General features: G+C 52.4%; 2 protein-coding genes across 3 annotated transcripts; both read left to right on the top strand.

The window, feature by feature from the left end:
* The first annotated feature begins 5,739 nt into the window (after positions 1-5,739).
* On the top strand, positions 5,740-6,156 carry NANOS2 (nanos C2HC-type zinc finger 2). The gene has a single exon (XM_007168167.3). It carries the CDS (start codon positions 5,740-5,742, stop codon positions 6,154-6,156), a length of 417 nt encoding a protein of 138 aa, XP_007168229.1.
* Positions 6,157-13,262: 7,106 nt separating this feature from the next.
* MYPOP (Myb related transcription factor, partner of profilin) lies at positions 13,263-21,354 on the top strand. Of its 2 annotated transcripts, XM_057533258.1 has the most exons (3): positions 13,263-13,335; positions 14,088-14,638; positions 20,105-21,354. In XM_057533258.1, the coding sequence occupies exons 2-3, from the start codon at positions 14,140-14,142 to the stop codon at positions 20,794-20,796; spliced, it is 1,191 nt and encodes a 396-aa protein (XP_057389241.1). In that variant the 5' UTR covers positions 13,263-13,335; positions 14,088-14,139; the 3' UTR covers positions 20,797-21,354. The 2 variants fall into 2 exon arrangements, with proteins under 2 accessions (XP_057389241.1, XP_057389240.1); XM_057533257.1 differs by having other exon boundaries at positions 13,277-14,638.
* The last annotated feature ends 1,177 nt before the right edge of the window (positions 21,355-22,531 follow it).

The following is a 22,531-nucleotide window of genomic DNA, read 5'->3' as shown; positions in this document are numbered from 1 at the left end:
CAGTCTCCTACCCCCTGCCTAGCACTCGTCAATGAATCTTTAGCGAGGGAATAAAACTAAAAATAATGGCTAAAGCTCACTGTGTACCTGTTCTAATGCCTTCACCTGTGTTCTCAGCTGCCATCTTCAAAACAGCCCCAGAGCAGGGGTCTTCAATGATCTCCCTTTTTGTGAAATGGAGGAAACAGAAGCCCAGAGAGGTGACATCACTTGCTAAAAGCCACACCTCTGTAAGTGGCAGTGCCAAGATTTGACCCAGGCCCTCTGGCCACAGCAGCCACACACCCAACCACGTTATTTTCGTTTTCTGCCCCTTGCTTCCATCTCTCTCTGCTGGAACCTGTCCCTTTCCATCCCTGGGAGTGTGAGTGTGCCCCTCTTCTCTCTCTGCAGACCTGGATTTGAGTCTAGGCTAACGGGATAACATCGATGAGAGATGTCACCTCCCTGGGCCTCAGTTTCCTGCTCTGTAAAATGGGGATATTATAACACTACTTGACAGGGTTGTTGCAAGGGTTTCATGAGCTCTCACAGGCCAGCACCCAATAAATAGAGGCCATGAGGACGATGACCATGACCTCCTTGGTCTCTGGGTGTCTCACTTTCCCCTGGTCTTCATCTCCCCTGTCTTGGTCTCTGCACCAGTGTGTCCCTCGGTCCCTTTGGGAGTCTCTGCCGCCTCTCTATGTGTCTCTCCCCCTCTTTCTCAGGGTTTCTCTCCTCCTGACTCCCCCTAGCTCCTCCCCACCCCTCTCTGGAACCCCCATGAGCTGTTTCTGGAAGACGTGAGGCTGAGAGGAAATTCACAAGTAAACAGGGCAGCTGTGGAGTCTGGACAGCAGGGAGTGGCGTGGCCTTGCCGTGTGGGTGGAGGTTATGATCAAGTAAACACCAGGCTGATGAATTTCTCATCAATATCATCTTTGATTTTCCCTCAGTACACAGCAGCAACCCTGCGGAAGAAGGCTTGTCTGAGGAGGGATGCCCTTCAGTTACTGATCCAATAAAACACCACAGGTGGGGGGTGAGCGTGGGGGTGGGTGGAGGGTAGTCATGGCCCCAGTAACAGAGTCCTAGAAGAAAACAATTGGGGAAAAAATAAATAATAAAGAAAAAATACTGGGAATTCCCTGGCAGTCCAGTGGTTAGGACTCAGTGCTTCCACTGCAGGGGGGCACGGGTTCGATCCCTGGTTGGGGAGCTAAGATCCTGCATGCCCTGAGGTGCAGCCAAAAACAAAAAACAAACAAAAAAACTCACAAGCTAGAGAATCTGAGAGTCTCCAAACAATAGGTGCGATTGTTAAGGGGATTCTCACACTTCCAGCAGATGCCACAGCTGCAGCGACCAGCACTGACTGGGTCCCCTGGTCCCGCCCTGCTGCACACAGGAGATGCATGCATGGAAAGTACTTAGTGCAGAGGCCTCCCACACCCATCCTGGTTCCTCCCTCCGGGAGCCTCGTTCTTCCACATGGGAGAGAGCCCGGTCTCTTCTGCCTTGGAGTATGTCCATCAGTGACCGACAGGTCCTCCCTGTGAAAACTGTCACTCCAATCCCCCCCATCCTTCCTGGCTTCCCACCTCATTCTGTCCCTACGCCTAGGAAGTCCCTGGCTCCCTTGCTTTCCGAGCCCTGGGTTCGAGCTCCAGCCTACCACTCACTGTCTGTACAACCTCGGACAAGACCCTTGGCCTTTCTGAGCCTCCCGTTGCTCATCTGTAAAATGGGGCTATTGCTAAACCCTACTTCACAGGGTCTGGGGAGGAAGCAAGGACAGCCCCTGAGCATGGTGCCTGCCCAAAGGAGATGCTCAGTAAATAAGTGCCCTTAAGATTATTGCCTTAATTGTGTCTCAATTTTCATGACTAACATTGAATAATCATACCCCACAGCCAAAATGTGCTATTTGCAAACACAATTGCAGTCCGTGCCCTGGGGCACGCACCGGTGTCATCCCTTCTTGACAGATGAAAAAACTGGGGTTAGGAGAGGTTAAATAATAAGCCCACAGCCACTCGGTGAGCAGGTGGTAGAGCCTGGCTTGAACTCGGAGCTTATCACTGAACGTTTACCCACGATGCTGCCCACCCCCTAAACTGTGGGGGGGGGAGTTGTGCTCAAGTCACCCTACTGCCCGACCCGATGATCCCAACATAATAACACAAAGGTCTGATTTGCCTCTTCAGGGAGATGAACAAGCTGAAAACCTCACAGCCTACCCTATGACCACTGGTGTGTTTTCATTAATAGGTTTCCAGAAGGTACTCAGTGTGCCTGTGAATCCAGGGACCTTGGCAAGGAACCATGACTTTTAGAGACTGAAACTTGGATCCTTCCCATCTTGAGGCCTCATTTCCACATCTGTAAAATAAAGTGAGGTGAGCTGGACCAGGTGATCCAGAAGATGCTGTGTATGCGTTCATTCTCTTGATGAGTGTTTATTGAACAGTGTAGGGCAATGGTTAAAGGCAAAGACTGAACTCAGGTAGACCCAGTTTGGAATCCCAGTTCTGCTGCCTGCCAGCTGTGTGACCATAGACAAGTCACCTAACCTCTCTGAACATCAGTTGCTGCCTTTGCAAATCAGGAATAATACTGGTACTTAACTCGAGAAAGCAATGAGGGGAATTCCCTGGTGGTCCAATGGTTAGGACTCTGCACTTTTACTGCAGGGACCAGGGTTCGATCCTTTTTTGGGGAACTAAGATTCCCGCAAGCCGTGCAGCGCGGCCATAAATAAATAAATAAATAAAAGCAATGAGGGTTAAATGACAGGAGGCACATAAACGTGGGAACAACCTTAGCCCTGCCCTTACAGTCCAGAGGGAGAAACAGACCCACCCCCAGTCAGTGATGACCCAGAGTGGGCAGGGCTGGGATGGGGTCGCCGAGAGAAGGCTGACCCAGCCTGAGGGTCGGGAGGGCTTCCTGGAGGAGGAGACGTTAGAGCTGAGCAGTGAAGAACATTGTAAGCACTCACGACACAGGAATCACCCATGTGAATGATGTATTAATAGTCTGTGGACACTCTTCCTGCTAACATCTCCTGTTCTGCTCGCCTGGCCCTGTGCTGGGTGGTGCTGGGGACACATCAGTGACCGAGACAGCCCTGGCCCTGACCTCCTTGGGCTCACAGATTACCAGTGAGGACAGACATCAAACAAGTCATTATCCAAATCATTACTTCAAAAGGAAATTACAGAAAGCTAGCAGGTCACACCGCAAGAAGACCTTTCCTCTGACATTCACAAATTCCTCCCTTTGTCATCTCCCAACCTTGAGCCCATCCACAGAGAGAATACATTCACTCTACAAGCATGTATTAAGCTCTTTCTGAAGGCAAGACACAGTGTCCGCCAAAAGGGAGCCCTCAACAGACTTTGTTCAGACTTTGCTCCCTGACTAGATGGAAACAATGTGAGCTGATGGGCACAGCCTCACTGCCTCTATTCAATCAACAGCAACCAGAGGAGCATCCTAAAACATATTTCTCATATGTCCCTCCCCTGCTTATACCCTTCAGTGGCTTCCTATTGCTCTGAAGGCAAAGACCAATGGGCTGATCTTGGCCTATATCACGGGTTCTTAACCGGGTGCGACCTGACACCCACTTTATCTAACACTTTAAGATGCCCCTTTAGTATTCTGAAGTTAAACTCAGAGGTAATAGAGCCCACCAACACACAAATTTTATTTTCTGAAATTAATATCATGTCCTAACTGAACTACAAAGGAAAAATTAAAAGGCAACAACTTATAATCAACTAATCATCTATTTTGGTGTAGAAATGCTCAGGCATGGCCGCTCTAAAAAGCATCTCATCAGGCAGATACTAGCATCTCCGTGTAGACTCATCATGAATGAGATAGGAATAAACTGTGTTGTTTAGACAATCACCACAATCAGCATTGCCTGGGGTGATGTGGCTTCTAGAAAGAGTGAGCAACTCCGGATCAAGTTCTCAACAAAATTAAGAATACACAGGCTGTGATGGACACAGTCTTTGCATTTCAGGAAAGGTCAGTGTATCTTAAAATATTGCAAAAGCACTTAGTGTTTATATGTAAAACATAGCTGAGCTCTAGACTCAGACCATCATAAGTGGGTTTTTCTACCCACATGGTGTCCAGTGGGACATTGGAAAGTTGAGTGTGTCCGGGACAGATCTTGGTCATATGGATGGTTGAGACATCTGGCATCCCTGGTCCCTGTCTGTTACATCTCATCACACGTCATCACACCTCCAATCACTGTGGCAAACCCAAAACACCCCCCTCATTTCCAAAACATCTCCTGAGGGAGGTCACAGTCTGATGGCATACACCCCCTGCACACTGGGCTGGCCTCATCTTGGGACCCTCACTCCGTTCTGGCTACCCCTGCCCCCTAGCTGTTCCCAGACTTCAGGCTTCCATAGCTTGTGTTCCTTTTCCTGGAAGATTGTCCTGTGTGGTCTCAGCTTCCAGGCCACCTCTCCCAGACCAGCCTACGTAATCGGGTCTTTATGATCTATTGTTTTCTCATTTGCTGGCTGGTTGTTCATGAAACAGGTACAAGATAGCTGTGGTCACTGCTGAGTTTCCAGAGCCCAATGCAAGGGGCCTCAATGATTATGTTGAGTGGTCATGGGACCAACTGGGGACCACAGGTGGAGGAAGAAATCCTGGAGGTGGCATGGGCAGGAGGCAGGGCTTTTACTGGTTCCGGAGGGTCAGGAAGGATCTGGGACAATGTACCAGGCCAAGGGGGAAGGGTGGGCATTCCAAGGGATTCTTTGCCATGCCCAGGTCCTCTGCTGCTTCTAAGATCAATCCCCAGTGTCTCTGGGGCCAGACCCGGGTGCAAATCCCAATTCTGCCATTTCCCTGCTGTGTGACCTTGAGTACTTTCCTTAACCTCTCTGAGCATAATATCCTTCTTTATAAGATGAAAATGATGGTGCCCACCTCCTTGAGTGATTATGGGGTTCAAAGAGATCATTTTTATAAAACATTGAACACCATAGTGTGCACTCAGTAGATATTTGGTGAATAAGTGGCTCCTAGTTCCAGATGTGATGAAAAATGAGGTTTTAATCCAAAAGAGGTAGGAAAGCATTTGCTTTGGAGTCGTATGGCCCTGGTTTAGAGCCTCAGCTCTGCCACTTGCGTGTTATATGACTCTGGGCCATTGAGTTTTCCTCTCTGAGCTTTAGTGACTTGTCTATAAAATGAGATCAGAACTGTGTTACCCACATGGAGTTGTTGTGAAAATTCGATCAGATCATGAAGGTAACTGTGCAGCACAACGTCTGGCTCATAGTAAGGGGCTGTTGTTATGATTAGGAATGGCTCTGGAGTACATGGAGGCAGCAGACTCCCAGCCTTGGAGTAAAGGAGGATGGGGGTTGGGGGAATTTTCAGACATGCAGCTTTATTGAATGGATAGGGAAACTGAGGCCCAGGGAGAAGGGTCTTTCCAGAGGTCACAGAGCACCTTGGAGGCCCAGCAAGGACCAGCAACAAGGGAAATGACCCCCTTCTAGATCTCCATGGGGAATTAAAGTCAGAAGGGATCAAGGGTAAGGAGTGGGCCCTTTAAATGCTAAGCTCCACCTTTGCTTAGAAGGGTCTTTGGGGAGTATAAAAGGGGGTGTAGTTCCTCTCTGCTCCAGAAAAACACCTGCTACTCCTGTCCCCGGGCCCCCAGCCCACCTCTCTCCAGCTGCCCACCACCTCCACCTCCACCTGGATGCCATGCAGCTGCCACCCTTCGACATGTGGAAGGACTACTTCAACCTGAGCCAGGTGGTGTTGGCACTGATCCAGAGTCGGGGGCAAGGGCCGGAGGCCCAAGGGACCGGGGAGCCGAGACCTGGGCCCCAGCTGGAGCAGGATCAGGGGCAGGGAGGGCGGGGGGCCAGCGGGGGGCTGGTCACCCTGTGTAACTTTTGCAAACACAACGGGGAGTCTCGCCATGTGTACTCCTCGCACCAGCTGAAGACACCAGAGGGCGTGGTGGTGTGTCCCATCCTGCGGCACTACGTGTGTCCCCTGTGCGGGGCCACGGGGGACCAGGCCCACACACTCAAGTACTGCCCGCTAAACGGAGGCCAGCAGTCTCTCTACCGCCGCAGTGGGCGCAATTCGGCCGGCCGCAAGGTCAAGCGCTGAGGACCATCAGGTGCCCACCCCCTGCACCCCCCAGCCCTCCTGGTTCAATCCTCCCAAGTCCCTGGACTCCCCCACTTCCCCGGACTCACCCAGCCCTCTGGAATGTCTGACCCCCAGAACTCCATCCCTGCTGAATCCTGAAACAACGGAGGCTGTGGGGAGCCAGGCCAGCCCTGCCCTTTGGAACTCTCAGCCCTTGGGGTTCTGTCCTGGGGGTGTCTGTGGATTCTTGGTGCAGCAGGACCCCTGCCCCTTGGACCATACAGCCCTGTGGCTCATTCTGGGTCACGGTTCATGGATCTTTAACTCTTCTGGGACACTAGCCCTGCCCCTTTGACTTCTCAGCCCTCAGGGTTCCATTCCTTGTGGAATTCTTGGTCTCTTGGACCTACAGGAGCCCACTGTGCTCTCTCAGGCCAACCCTCAGAATTTGGAGAGCTGTAATCAGGCTGGCTTGGACCTTCCATCCCAGGAACTTCAAGATGGGATTCTGACTTAAACCAGCCTTCTCCGTCTCCTTCAGCCGCCGGCAGACCCACCGTTTCATCATGGACGGCGCCGGATGGGTCCTTCCCTGCTCTCAGCAGCCCATCCATCAGGAGCTGGGGGAAGGACGGGGCACGCCTGAGGGGCACCATGTCTTCGCAGGCTTATCTGGGGCTGGAGAGCTTTCGGGTAAGCCGATACCCTTGAACTCCCCCTGGTTGTTCTTCCCATTTTCATTCTGTTTCACGGCACCGGTGCCCGCCACGGCAAATCACCGATGGGTCCTTTCCCCAGCGAGAGGGCGTCTCTCCGCCATCTCCCAACTGCCCCCAAATCACCATAGTTTGTAAAGTTCCTTTTTTTATTCCTCCCATTTTTTCATTCTCCAACAGTTAAGTCAACGAAGCTCCCACAGGAAAGGGGTGTGGATGCCCGGATGGGAATGGCAACTGCCTAGATTTTATTTTAGGGGCAAAGAGAAGCCCCAGTCAGATTTTAAGTTGTTCGGTTTTGGCTCAGGGCTGGGCCCGGGTGTTGAGCTCTAGTAAATAAAAAGCATTTCTGGTTGTCTTTGAAATCGCTATGTCTGTTTCCTGCGAGGCTGGGGGAGGGAGGGTGGGAGGATCCGAATTTGGCCCAAAACGTGGGAAGCAGGAGGCAGAGCAGGAAGGAGACCTGGGTCCCTCCCACGAATGTGACCCCCTTACATCCTCTGACACAGGTCACCTATGGACTGGTCCCCAAGTCCCAGCCTCCACCTTGACTCCAGATTCCCTTTCCCTGTCCTTCCCAGGGCTCTGTCCAGGGTCCCCTCCCAGCCTGCTAGAGCCCAGGTCTTCCAGGACAGACTTCATGGTTGTCCTTAAACTTTAGGCTCCCAGACTCCATTGGAGAGGTGACAAAAAGTATGGTCCCCACCTCGGGGAAACGCACATATGCACAAAATGTTGCATATAAAATCAGGGCTTCGGGGCTTCCCTGGTGGCGCAGTGGTTGAGAATCCGCCTGCCAATGCAGGGGACACGGGTTCGAGCCCTGGTCTGGGAAGATCCCACATGCCGCGGAGCAACTAGGCCCGTGAGCCACAACTACTGAGCCTGCGCGTCTGGAGCCTGTGCTCCGCAACAAGAGAGGCCACGATAGTGAGAGGCCTGCGCACCGTGATGAAGAGTGGCCCCCGCTTGCCGCAACTAGAGAAAGTCCTCGCACAGAAACGAAGACCCAACACAGCCAAAAATAAATAAATTAATTAATTAATTTTAAAAAAATCAGGGCTTCTTTTATTCCATTGTTCCACACATATTTACTGAGCTCCTACTTTGTGCCAGGCACTGTTCTGGGTATTGGCAGGTACAGCGATGAGCAAAACAGACAAGACTCCTGCCCTCATGGAGCTGACATTCTAGTGGGGATGGGGGTGCAGCGACAATCAAGCGATAAATATATAATATGTCAGGTGGGTGATAAGTGCTGTGAAGGAAAACGAGTCAGAGTAAAGGGATGGAGAGTGAAGGAGAGGCTGTTTTACGTGGGGGTGTGGTCAGGGGAGGTCTTTCTGTGGAGGTGACACTTGAGCAGAGTCCAGATAAATTGAGGAAACCAGGAGAAAGGCATTCCAGGCAGAGATGACAGTGAGTTCAAAGGCCCTAAGGTGGGATCGAATCTGGTGTGTTTGCAGAACAAGCAGGAGGCCGGCTTGCTTGTTCAGAGAGGCGAAAGGCGTAGGCAGAGAGTTCAGAATCTTGCAGACCTTGGTGAGAATTTGACCTTCATTGTGCATTTTCAGACTCTGCAATCTCTAAGGGTGAGTGGTCTCCACTCTCACATAGTCACAGAGAAAAAAACGGAGACTCCCATTAAGGACCTCTGCTCACAGGTCCTTTTCCAAAAACGCAGCTCTGCCCTTAACAGAGATCCCCAAGGCCCCCAAACAATAGCCAAAAGGGACGCCCTAAGCCCAGAGCTGTGGTGTGCACATGCGGCAGGTTGAGCCCTGGAGAAAGTGGGGGCTTCATCGGGCAGGAAGCTGATGGCTTCTCACATGTGATGATGGAGAAGAGCTTAATAGTTTAATATAGGGACGGACTCTGGTAAAGCGTGTGCAGCAGTTATGGAAAGCAACAAGGGGTGGTATACTCAGGCCTGGGGTGGGAGGGAGAATTACGACGGGTGACGGGGTGCATTTTACACTGGAGAAGTGAGGGGGAAGATGCTGAGGTCAGTCTGGAATAGAGGATATGAAGTGCCTGGGGACGTCCAAGGTGAAAGCGTCCAGGAGGCTGCCGGACACCTGATCTGGGGCTCCGAGGAGAAGACAGAGAATTAGTGATCAAGTTTTGTTTTTGTTTTTTAATGAATTAACTTTTTAGTGCATTTTCATTTACTTAGCAGATAATTAAGTGGCAGTGTAGCTCTGACAAGAGCTGAGGACACTTAAGGAGCTGCAGTAATAATGTATCCTGACCTTGATCTCCTCCGGCACCTGCAGAGCTCCACACACCTCTGCCGATGGCTCCCTCCTTGCAGCCTCCTGCAGAGCTCCAGGCCAGATTTAGACCCAACTCCCCCCTCAGCCCAGACTCTCACGGAGCCCTGGATGCCCAGTGTATTCATTTCCAAGGGCCACCATGACAAAGGACCATAAACTGGGTGGCTTAAACACCAGAAATGCATTCTCTCACTATTCTGGAGGCTAGAAATCTGAAATCAAGCTGTTGGCAGTGCCACACTCTCTCCAAAGGCTCTAGGGGAGGATCCTTGCCTCTTCCAGCTTCTGGTGGTCCCGGGTGGTCCTTGGCTTGTGGCAGCATGACTCCCATCTCTGCCTCTGTCTTCACAGAGCTGTCCTTTTCCCTCTGTGTGTCTCTCTCCTCTTCTTATAAGGACACCAGTCATGTCAGCTGAAGGACCTACCCTACTCCAGTATGACCTCATCTTAAGTAATTACATCTGCAATGACCCTATTTCCAAATAAGGTCACATTCTGAAGTAGTAGGGGTTAGGACTTCAATATTATTTATTTTGGGGGAGTTGGGGACACAGTTCAACCCATAACACCCACTGAGAACCTTACACTCACCATGTCCGTCCTAACTGACCCCATCTCCCCAACTGGGACCTGAGCTGGAGAACTGGGTGTCACCTCCCTTTCCCTCCCCAACCTGACAGTCACTGCACTCTGTACATTCTGCCTCTCAAATGTCTTCCAATTCATTTTCACCCTTCCCACCGTCCCTGCCCTGGTCCAGTCTCTCCCACCCTGTCCTTGCTCGGCCCCTGACTTCTCCCTTGACTCTGGCTCATAGTCTTGCCCCCTCCCATCCACCCTCCACACAACAGGGGGGGTTCTTTCTAAAGCACACATCACACCCTGCCCATCCTCACTCATTCAAGCTCCTTAACGTTGCCCATAAGGCCCGTCATGGGCTGCCTCTGCTTCCTGGACCCTGACCCTTCATGGAGCACATGGTGGGAGATCATCTAAACCCAGCCCTGGTGGAAGTCAGCTTGCCACCCACTCTGCACCTGCTCCCACTCAGAAAAATACGAACAGAGAAAAACACACAATCAGGGGGACTCATCACTCTTTTATATCCAATTACCTCAAGTTCTATTTGTCTACAATTCCCTGGCCATTCATTCATTGTTTCATGCTTTCTCCTCTCTCTCCCCTATCCTCAGCACCTCCTTCTCACCCTGACCTTGCTTCCTACTCTACTGAGACAACAGAAGGAACCAGGAGACAACATTCACATGCTCCTGAGACTACATCACCACCTGCCTGCCTCCATGCCCTCCCCATTTACTGTGGCTGAACAGCCCATGCCCCTTAGACCACTTGTGCCTTGAGTCCCACCCACCGTGCCCACTCAAGGACATGGCTCCAGCAATTCTCCCCTCTCTCCTCTGCGGCATCAATCTCCCCCCTTCTGGATCATCCCTTTGGACACACAAACATACTGTGACATCTCCCATCTTAAATAAACCTCTGGAGATCCCGTGGGGGGATACCACCCCATGTCTGTGCTAGAAAGGATCATCTACACTGGCAATCTCTAAACCCTCTCCTGAACCCACCCAATCAAGCTACTGCCCCCACCACACCACCAAAATTGTCCCTTCCAGGATTACTGATGAATTATCACTAGCCCCAGTGGTCAGTTCTCAGTCCTCATCGGACTTGACTTCTAGGCAGCATTTGGCATCATTAACCCTTCCCTCCTCCTTGATTTGCACTTCTCACTGGGCCTCCAGCACAGCAGACAGCGCTGGTTCTCCTTTCATTCTCTGACTGCTCCTCCTCCGTCTGTACATCGGAGTGTCTAGCCTCAAGGCCATGGACTTCTTTTTTTTTTTAATGTGGACAATGTTTAAAGTCTTTATTGAATTTGTTACAATATTGCTTCTGTTTTTTTGTTGTTGTTTCTTTTGTTTGTTTGTTTTTTTGGCTGCTTTGGGTCTTCGTTGATGCACGCAGGCTTTCTCTAGTCGTGGCGAGCGGGGGCTACTCCTCGTTGCGGTGTGCACGCTTCTCATTGTGGTGGCTTCTCTTTGTTGCGGAGCACGGGCTCTAGGTGCACAGGCTTCAGTCGTTGCAGCACGCAGGCTCAGTAGTTGTGGTGCACGGGCTTAGTTGCTCCGTGGCATGTGGGATCTTCCCGGACCAGGGCTCGAACCCGTGTCCTCTGTATTGGCAGGCGGATTCTTAACCACTGCACCACCAGGGAAATCCACTTCTTTTCTATCTACACTTGCTCCCCTGCCAACCTCTCCCAGTCTTAAGTGTCATTATTCACTGACAATTACTAAATTCGTATCTTAAGACTGAAACCTCTCCCCTGAAGCCCAGACTCAAATATCCAGCTGCCTACCTGATCTTTGTACTTGGGCAAACTTGAACTCCTGATCCTCTTACAGCCCTTTGCCCGTCTTTGCTTCTGGCAGCTCCATTCTTCTGTTACTCAGGCCAAAGTCACTGGAGTCATCTTCAACTCCTCTTTCTCTCACTTCCTCTACCCAATTCCACTTCACCTCACCTCAGCAGCTACCACCCTAGCTGAAGCCACCACCACGACCTTTCACCTGAGCCACTGTAGTCACCTCCTCACTGGGCCCCCGATTCCACTCTCGCTCCCTAAAGTCAGTTTCTGCTAACGTTAACACCGGAGTCAGGGACTTCCCTGGTGGCGCAGCAGTTAAGAATCAGCCTGCCAACGCAGGGGACATGGGTTTGAGCCCTGGTACCGGGAAGATCCCACATGCTGCGGAGCAACTAAGCCCGTGTGCCACAACTACTGAGGCCGCGTACCTAGAGCCCGCGCACCTAGAGCCCGTGCTCCGCAACAAGAGAAGCCACTGCAATGAGAAGCCCGTGCACCTCAACAAAGAGTAGCCCCCGCTCACCACAACTAGAGAAAGCCCGCATGCAGCAACGAAGACCCAACGCAGCCAAAAATGAATAAATATACTTTAAAAAATAATAAAAAAATAAAATTACACACACACTCACACCCCATACTCCCCAACCCTTTTGCCTACTTCCATTTATTTCACGGTACTTATCACCTTTTCACTTATATATCTTATTAATTTTGCTAAATGTCTCACTCTCCCAACTACAAAGTGAGCTCCATGAGGGTACAGATTTTTGTCTTCTATATTCACTGCACCTAGAATTGCGTAGGCGCTCAATAAATATTTGTTTGAATGATGAATGAAGCACTGTTTGTGGAATGACCTTGAGAACTCCAGCAGGATGCTAAGCTACAAATTTCTCAGTGTAGACTTAACTCCATCATCCTGCCTTCCAGCTAGAACCCGTGTTCTAAGGTTCATTCCTGCCTCCATGCATTTGCTTAAAGTCATGCCTGTGCCAGGATCACCCCTTACCAGCCAAGAAGCTCTCCCTCTGATCTCCCTCCCCGCGTGCCAGCCGTGACGTGCGTGGACACGGGTCCCGCCAGGTAGGGTTGGAAGGTAGATGAGTTGCTATGGTTTCTGCACCCGCCTGGGGCAGAATATCCCCAGGGTGCCCCGCCCCTACGGGTAGTGGTTAGCAGACCCCGAGCAGCCCCGCGCAGGGGCGGGTATCAGGGGCTGCAAACCCAGTTGTGTTACGCTCCCCACCCCACCCACGCAGTTGTCATGGAAACGAACCGCTTCCCTCTAGCACCGTCTCCCTCCCCTTCCTCTAAGAGAGACACAGGCATAGTTAGAGGGCTGGGTGGGCTGGAAGACGGTCCGAAAGGCTAGGAAGCCATTCGGTCCTTTCACTCTCCAAGGTCTCTCCCTCATCCTCCAAGGATTGCTACGCCTGCGCAGAGACGGAGTCCGAGTACCAAAGCTAGCGGGGAGAGAAAGGCGCGCATGCGTGCGAGGGTTTTGAGCGTGCGCTCTTGTGGCATCAGGGAGCTAGGGAAAAGAGCGCTGCGCTAACCTTGCGCCTGCGCAACTGCGGCCCGCTTACGGAGGCCGGTGGAGGGCAATTCTGCGCTTGCGCTCTGGCGGGAGGAGTGAAACCCAAGAGGTTCGGGCGTTGGGGGACCGTCTGGCGCTAGGTGCGCCTGCGCCTTGGCTTGTGGGGTGGCCGGGGGCGGGGCCCAGAAGGGGAGGGAGAAAGCCGGCAGGGGGAGGGAAGAGGCCGCAGAAGCCCGAGTCTTGACCGACAGGCAGGCGGGGGCTGCGGCGGCGCCGGTGAGTGACCCGCGGCCCAACTCGGTCCCCACCCTCCGCGACCCTCACTCTTCCCGGAGTCTCCCGTAGCCCCCGTTGGCCCCTCCTAATCCCGGACCCTCATAACCCTCAGGGCTCCCCTTGATTCGTGGCAATCCCCAAAGCCCCCACGATCCCCGCAGACCCTAATGCCTAGTATTTTATTCTCCCAGTTTCTCCACTGTCCTAGGAGCCCCCAATTCACCATTATTTCTGGACTGCTCCTCTAAGGACCACTTCTCTTATTGGTCTTACAGACGTCCCATTGCCCCGGAACCCCCAGAGCGCTCCTCTGCTCCAGATCCCCCCCTTCATGCTGCATCTTCTCTTCAACATCTCCTTATCCCCATCACCCTCGTGCTTCTTTGACCCCCGAGATACCCCCATTCTCCTTCCATTTCTCATCCTCCTATGCCCCCAATTCTCCTCTAACGCCCGCAGACACCCCCTCTTCCGCTTTTCCTCATTTCCCTCCACTCCTCCATACCCTTACCCAATTAACATCAACTCCATGGCCTGGCACTTTGCGCCGCGCCGGGCACAAGATGAGCGCTCAGCCGGTGTCATCTATTATTAGGCACTCTGACGGACCCCCGCTGCCCGTCGCCTCCGTCCGCCCTCCGCCCCCACCCCTATCCCCGGGGACATAGGAGACGGTATCGGGGCGGCCGGGGTGGGGCGGGCGGCGCGGGGCCGCTGAACCCCTGCCAGCGCCGTGCGCCCTGTGCCCGCAGCGCCGGCGCCCCCCATGCGCCAGGCGGCCGGACGGCGGCGTCGGGGGGCGCCATGGCCTCGGCGGCGGCGGGCGAAGCGGAAGAGACCACCCGGCTGCGCAAGCCGCGCTTCTCGTTCGAAGAGAACCAGATCCTGATCCGTGAGGTGCGCGCCCACTACCCGCAGCTCTACGGCGCTCAGAGCCGTCGGGTGAGCGTGGCCGAGCGGCGGCGTGTGTGGGACGGCATCGCCGCCAAGATCAACGGCATCACCAGCTGGAAGCGCACTGGCCAGGAGGTGCAGAAGCGCTGGAACGACTTCAAGCGCCGCACCAAGGAGAAGCTGGCGCGCGTGCCGCACTCCACACAGGGCACCGGGCCTGCCGCCGAGGACGCCTTCTCCGCCGAGGAGGAGACCATTTTTGCCATCCTGGGGCCGGGTGTGGCGGGGCCAGGAGCTGGTGCAGGGGCAGAGCAGCCCTCCGCGGCCGCCTCTTCACAGCCACCGGCTCCAAGCGCCTGCGCCCAACGCTGTGTGTTGTCTGAGGACCGCAGGGAGGACCGACGGGCAGGTGAGTTCCTTCAGCATCACCTTAGCAAAAGCAAAAAGAAATTTTACTTTGTGCCTGGCGCCGTTCCAAGCCCTTTATATGGTTCATCAGATCCTCACTATAGCTGTGGGAAGGGGGGTACTGTTATAATCCCCATTTTACACCTGTGGAGACTGAGGCTCAGAAAAGCGTAGTAATGGTCAGAGTCGGGAATGGAACCCGACTTGGCTCCAGAGTTCACACATGGGATCATCAGCTCACCCATGATTTCATTAAACTGTAGTGTAGGGGGAGTGGCTCTGAAGGCAGATAGTCTGGGCTCCAGTTACAACTTTGCCACTCAACTGTGTCATTTGGGATAAGTTATTGCACATCAGTTTCTGCATCTGTAAAATGGGGATAAAAAATAGTCCCCACCTCAAAGGGTTGCTGGGAAGATTAAATGAGTTAATATGTATAATTTGCTTGGTACATTACCTCCTTGCTAGCTATTGATATAATTACCAGTGCTGTGAAGCACGAACTGTTTCACCATTTTATAAATCAAAGACTCAGGGAGGTTTGGAAATTTTCCCAAGGTCATGCCCTGAGTAGAGGAGCTGGGGAGAGTGGAGTACAAAACTTCCCACTCAGCCTTGACTCTGGATGATTATTTCTTCTACAGCTATTCCCCAGGCAACTGCCCTGAGCTGGACAGTGTTGGGGACAGAGATGTGACTGAGACATCCTCAGACCTGCCCTTCTGGGGCTCACAGACCACTGGGGGAGACAGACCCATGCATAGACAGTGATGACTCAAAGCAGGCAGGGCTGGGCTGTGAGAGTCCCTAGGGGACATCTGATACAGACTGGGAAGTCAAGGAGGGCTTCCTGGAGGAGGAGCCATCAGAGCCGAGATGCAAAGAGTGAGGATGAAGAAGAGATGTGAAAGTGTTCCTGGAGAACAGCATGTACAGTGGCTTGGAGACAAGAAAGCTTGGCCAGTTTAGGAAACTGAGAGATGCTGCCCAGTTAGAGGAGGGGAGGAAGGGAGAGTGGAAAGATTAAAGAAAGGACATGTTTTGTTTAGGTTTTTGTTTTTGTTTTTTTTAATTTTTTTTTTAATTTTTTAAATTTATTTATTTATGGCTGTGTTGGATCCTCGTTTCTGTGTCAGCATACTTTTTTTTTTTTTTTTTTATGGCTGTGTTGGGTCTTCGTTTCTGTGCGAGGGCTTTCTCCAGTTGTGGCAAGCGGGGGCCACTCTTCATCGCGGTGCGCGGGCCTCCCACTGTCGCGGCCTCTCTTGTTGCGGAGCACAGGCTCCAGATGCGCAGGCTCAGTAATTGTGGCTCACGGGCCTAGTTGCTCCGCGGCATGTGGGATCTTCCCAGACCAGGGCTCGAACCCATGTCCCCTGCATTGGCAGGCAGACTCCCAACCACTGCGCCACCAGGGAAGCCCCAAGGACATGTTTTGAGATAAGATCAGAGAGGTCAGCAAAGGCCAAACCTTGCAGGGCCTTTAGACTGAGGTAAGGAGTTCAATTTTATCCTAAGTACTATGGGGAGCCGTACAAGGGTTTAGAGAAAGAGGGGGCACATGATCCAACAAGGCAGCTCAGGATCATGTAATTTCCGAGAGGTTCATTCACCCACCCAAGGTCACACAGCAAGTAAGTAAGTAGAAGGGTTGGAACTTGAATATAGGTTGTGTCCAACTCACCATCCATGCACTTAACCACTGGCTAGATGGCCTGATATATACCATATATATACATACATATATATGTAAATATGTAAGTAGTTTACACATATATAAACAATTAATATTGACTACGAGTTAATGGGTGTGCCAGAGTTGGATCACACGTGGTTTAAAATAAAGGTCAGGACTTCGGATTTTATCTTGAGGGCATTTGGGAGGCATGAAAGTGTCTTAAGCCAGAGAAAGACACAATCACTCTTGTACTCTTGTACTCAATATGAATCAAACCTCAGTGTTTCTACCTGTGAAATGGCCCCATTGAACCAGCACAGAGATGGCAAACTTATTACTTCAAAAGCTGTACAACCCCTTATTCATTCATTCAACAGATATTTATTGAGCGCGTATGCTGAGGCAGACACCATGGTAGGTGCTGGGAATACTCTGAAGAAAGACAGTTTTCCTTCCCTTATGGAGCTGACATTCTAGTTACGGGAGACAGACCACAAACAAGTAATCCCCCAAAGCAGATTATACAAAGAGGTAATAAGAACTAAAAGAAGTAAAACAAAGCATGTTAAGAGGATAGTGAGTGATGGAAAGGGGGGCCTCTGTAGAGAGGGGAAACTTGAGCAGAGGACCTGAATAGAGAGACTGAGCCAAGTAGCTATCTGGGGAAGAGTACTGCAGCTGGAGGAAACAGCAGGTGCAAAGGCCCTGAGGCAGGTATGTGCTTAAAGTGTCCTTGATTAGAATCTCACACAGAGATTACCCACTGTGTAAAACTCTTAAAAGAGGAACTGCTCTGATTGAAGGACAGGAACAGGGCCTGGGGCAGCCTGAGGCATCTTTGTTGACACTGGAAGGAGAGATAAGAACCATTTACCTTGTGACCTAATATTTGAATGAAAGAACAACAACAACCACATTGAGACTTTATTATGTGCCAGGTACTGGCCTATGCCCTGTGCCCATGGTAATTCAATTAATACCTGTAACGGCCCTCAGGGAGATATTCCATTACAGGGTTACTTGGTCCTATGTTCACACACATCCATTTACAGGTAGGGAAACTGAGGCCCAAAGGTTGCGAATAACTATGATTTTAACTCTCGCAGTGGTCCTTACATGACGCCTGTGAGCCCTGTGGGCATAAAGGCTGGGCCCCTTTTCTGTTCTTTTTACTCGGTAGACTAGAAAAGTCATATATATTTCCAAGTGGCTGGAATTCTCGTGCCCTTTATGAAGAAGACTTGCCACCGTCAAGCCCACAGCCCTAGCCCAAGGAATGGTTAAAAGCATAGGCTGCAGAACCTGCCTGGGTTCAAAGTCCTCTTCTCCCATTCACCAGCTCTGTGACACCTCTTTGGGCCTCAAGTCACCTCATCTGTAAAATGGGCTAATACTGATAGCACCTACCCCAAAGACTGGCTCGGAGGACTGGGTGAAATAACATAGGAGCACTTAGCCACTGCTCCCAGGGTCGGCCAGGAAAGTGTCCAACCACCGTTAGCTCTGGTTATTGTCTCTCTGCCAGCCTCTCCCACTTGCCCAGGCCGGCTGGCCCAAAGAGTCTGGAGCCCCAGCCTTCGAGCCTGGGGGTGTGGGGGGGTGGGTAGTGATCCTGGTAGAGGGAACAAGGTGCACTGAGGCAAGGAAGAAGAATAGAAAGGGGCAAAAGCTGAGGCCTTGTAGCCCTAAAGAGAGGCCTGGACTGTCCCCCGTGGGTGCTGGGGAGCTGCGGGAGGGTTGTTGCCAGGACCTGGGGCCTGGTGCCCGCTCAGTACTGACTCCCAGGAAGCCACAGTTCTTTTCTCATTAAAGACAAAATTTTGTGCTGGACATTGTTCTAGGCGCTGGGTAAACAGCAGTGAACAAAACAAAGCCCTGCCTGATGGAGCTGACATAAGGAGGAGGAGACAGACCACAAACACAGAGCGATCCCATGCCAGGTGGAGATAAGTGCTATAAAAGAAATCAGGTAGGGCTAGGAGAGAGAAAAGGACAGAGCTGCTTCAGACGGAGGGTCAAGGAAGGTCTCTCCAAGGAGGCCGTGTTTGAGCAGAAGCCCAAGGAGGTGAGGGAGGGAGCCAAGCAGGTGTCTGGGGAAAGATCTTTCCAGGCTGAAGGAACAGAAAGTGCAAAGGCCCTGAGGCAAGAGCGGGCCTAAAGTGTATGAGGACCCAGGACTTCCCTGGTGGTCCAGTGGTTAAGACTCTGTGCTTCCAACGCAGGGGGCTCGGGTTTGATCCCTGATCGGGGAACTAAGATCCCACATCCCACCCGGCGTGGCCAAAATTTAAAAAAAAAAAAAAAAAAGTGTATGAGGACCTGCAGGGAGGCCAGTTTGGCTGGAGTCAAGTGAACGAAAGAGAGAGTGAGAGAAGGAGTGGGAGACGAGGTTAGGGAGGCAACGGAGGCACATCGTGGGGACCTTGAAAACTTTGCTTTTACTGTGGGTGAGATGATAGCCACAGGAGGCTTTTGAGCAGAGAAAGGCATCTCACTTGTATTTTTTTAACACCTTTATTAAGGTAGAATTCTCATACCATACAACCCACCCATTTAAAGCGTACAATTCAGTGGCTTTTAGTATATGCATAGAGCTGCGCAACCATCACTACAATCAATTTTAGAACATTTTCATCACTCCGAAAAGAAACCCTGTACCTCTTAGCCATCAACCCCCCGCCTCGTTCCCCCATCTCTGCCCAGCCCTAGGCAACCACTAATCTACTTTCTGTCTCTGTAAGATTTGCCTATTTTGGACATTTCATGTAAATGGATCATATGACATGTGGTCCTTTGTGAGTAGCTACTTTCCTGTAGCATAACTGTTGTGTATTTTAGTTGGACCCCTGAGGCTGCTGGTGGAGAACAGACTCTAAGGGGCGGGGGTGTGGGCTGGGAGCCCAGTGAATAGTCCAGGTTGGGAGATGGTGGTGGTTGGACCAGGGTGGGGGCCGTGGAGGAGGACAGATGTTGGGTTAGTTTGAAGGCAGAGCCAACGGTATCTGTACACGAGTGGTGTCTTGGGAGAGAAGAAGAGTGCGTTTCTGTCCCGAGCAGCTAGAAGGATGGAGCTGCCATCATCTGAGATGGGGTGGCTGAGGGAGGACCAGGAGCTCAGCTCCGGGCACGGGGGTTGGAGGCATTATAGGACGGGATTATTGGAGGGGATATGCCGAGTACACAGCCGGAGGGAGAGGTTCAGGCTGGGCCCGGAAATCTGGGCGCCTCTGCACGCAGACTCTTCAAGTCCGTGAGCACGAATGAGATCCCAGGTGAGAGGAGGCAGAGGAAGCCCCGCAGGCTTGGGGTTAAACTGGCACAGACCAGAGTTGAGACTGAAATCCTGCCATCCTGATTGGAGAGAGCCCCCTGCTCCCCACCTCCAGAAGTTCCCCCATCTCCTACTCCAGCCACCCCACCTCTTTTCCAGGCCCTCCTCCCCTGGGGCCTCCCCAGGATCCAGCAGTGCTGCCTGAGGTGGGGCGGGGGGCGGGTCTGGATGGTTCAGAGCCTTCTAGCATGTTGGCTTTTACACTGAATGAGATAAGAGCTGCTTGGCTCGGCAGGGGACCTCCAGGACCCTGTTCCATTAAGGCTGGTATCGGCCACCAGATTATTGTTAAATATATTGTCTCTCTCCCCTGGGTCATGGGGCTTCTGCTCCAAGGCACGACCTGACTTAGGTTTGAAAAGGATGCCTCTGGGTCCAGGGTGCGTGGGAGGTGGGAAAGGGAAATCGTGACAGCGTTGGGGGTCCCCCACATCTTACCTACATCTCTCTCTCCACAGATACACCAGCCCACAGCAAGGGGGGCTCTAGCAGCCCGGAGCCTTGGGCCAGAGCCTCCTGCAATCCTCAGGAAGGGGGCTGCCAGGCACCCAAGGAGCGTGAGTCCCCGCCCCCTCCGGCCCTGCAGACCATCCAGCTGCCCCGCCTGGCCTTGTCTCCACCCCCCCCAGCCCCTCCGCTGCCACCACCCCCCGAGCCACCGCAGCAGGTCCAAGTGGCACCCTCGCCCTCCAGTTCTCCCTCCCCTCCACTGCCTCCACCCTCGGCCCCAGACCCCTCCCTGGACTTCCTGCGGGCCCAGCAGGAGACTGCCAACGCCATCCGGGAGCTGGCCGGCACCCTCCGCCAGGGACTGGCCCAACTGAGCGAGGCCCTCAGCGCCCTGCTGCCCCTTCTGCCCGGAAGCCCCGCTGACCCACTGCCCCCTCCCCCTCCCCCACCTCCACCGCCCAGGCCTGTCTTGTCCCCCCCCTCCCCCAAGGTGGAGGTCACCCCAGAGCCTGTGTCCGTGGTGGCTGCTGTCGTGGACGGGGCTGTGGTGGCAGCCAGGGGGGTGATCATTGCCCCTAGGAGCGAGGAGGGGGCCCCCCGGCCGCCCCCCGCCCCACTCCCTCCGCATGACTCCCCGCCACACAAAAGGAGGAAAAGTTTCCCTACACGGAAGAGGCGGGGGCGGTGGAAATCTCCGTGACATCTGCTGTGGGGTTCAAGCTTGTCTCCCCCCAGCTTAGCCCAGTGGAGGAGGGCAACGCACTTTCCCCATCCCAGCTGCACCCCGGCTCCCTGCTGCGGGGCACGAGCACCCCACTCCCTGTACTAGTTAGTGCCTGATTCTGGGGGGCCTCCTTGCCCCAGGCCCCCCAGCCCTTTCCAGTACAGCGCTGTCTGCCTGGCTGCTTTCCTTAACCCTGACTTCTAAGCCATGGATTTTATGTTATTTATTATTGCCCTTCGTGGGTTGCGGAGGGAACCTGCACATCCCCCCTCCCCTAACAAAACTCCTGGCCTTGACTTGAAGACCACTGACCCACTTCCCCTACCCAGACTTTGGAGGGGGTGGGAGTTTCAAGACAAGTCAGAATATGGATGAAGAGGCTACCGCGGTCTGTACCCTAGGGGCGGGTGGAGTTCTCACTGGTGTAGGTTGAGCCTTCTGCCTCCCGTTGCAGTCTCTGACCTCCAGAGCTCAACCCCCTCCGTGCTCCCCAGTGGTGACAAGATATCAATAAACTTATTTTTAATATAATTACTTGGGGCTCTGTCTGAGACAGGCCTGGAGTTCCAACACCTACACCTGCCTCATCCCTCCATGGGCAGGTGACACCCCCTTGAAGTTTTAGAGGCTGGTGGTTTTCCAGACTTTTTTTTTTTTTTTCTTAAAGCCATCAAGTCCTGTGTTCAAATCTTATTCCTACTTTTTCATCCTTCAGATACCACCCTAAATGTCATCTCTGGGAGGACATCCTGTATTCCTTCCCCCGGGCTAGGGTGGGTCTGCTTCTTAGATTCTCTCTCAGCATCCTGTGGTCACTAAATGAACACATGCCTTTATCTATTTAAAGCCTACTTCCCGTATAATTTCATGAAGGGAGGAGCTGGTTCTCTTTTTTACTCCCAAACTGGCTGCAGAGCCTGGTAGCAAAGTAGCTAATAGCCATCACCCTGGACTCAGACCTGGCTCAACCCCTGGTGCTGCCCTGGCCAGCTGTGTAACTATGGGCCTCCACTGTCCTCATCTGTAATATGGGCATAAAGATTTAGGTGTCTTTGCTGCCTACAACTACATTCTCTTCATCCTTCAGGTCACAGCTCAAATATCACCTCCTCAAGAAAGCCTTTCCTGACACCCCCTTTCCCCCAGCAGTTATGAAAGAAAGGCAGTTAAGTAATCATTTGAGTAAGTTTAAATCGAATGGGCCTCCATCACCAGGATGAGCCTTGTCAGGGCAAGGCCTGAGCCTATCTTAGTCACTGCTGTGTCCTCAGCATTGCCCAACACAGGAGAAAGGTTGAATCTTTGAAGTAATGGGAGCTTAAAAACAACTTCCATTTATGGTGCACCTTTTCTGGGCCAGGCGCCATGCTAAGCACTTATTTGCATGTTTGCATTTTAACCTGAAGGTACCCAATGAAAAGCAGATTTTAGGGGGGTCTCCATTTTTTCCTGAGCAGTTTAGGGACTTGCCCTAAATTTGTCAGGGGCCAATCCAGTCCACCTGAAGCCAGCCTCTGGCCAGAACTCCTGACTCCAACTAGTGTTTACTAAAGAATGGCCCAAAGACAATTTTAGGTGATACATGGATGGCCTTTTTAACGGTTCTATGGTTATATGTGTATGTAGTTTTATTTTGTAAAAATGTACCTAGTACATAAAATCCATGATCATGCACATAATACTGCTTAGGATGAGGCGAAAGTAAATAGCA

This window comes from Balaenoptera acutorostrata, chromosome 19 (genome assembly GCF_949987535.1).
Source record: "Balaenoptera acutorostrata chromosome 19, mBalAcu1.1, whole genome shotgun sequence".
In the NCBI taxonomy this organism is placed as follows: domain Eukaryota; kingdom Metazoa; phylum Chordata; class Mammalia; order Artiodactyla; family Balaenopteridae; genus Balaenoptera; species Balaenoptera acutorostrata.
Note: the sequence above shows the minus strand (reverse complement) of the source record. Positions and strands in the feature narration are given on the sequence as shown.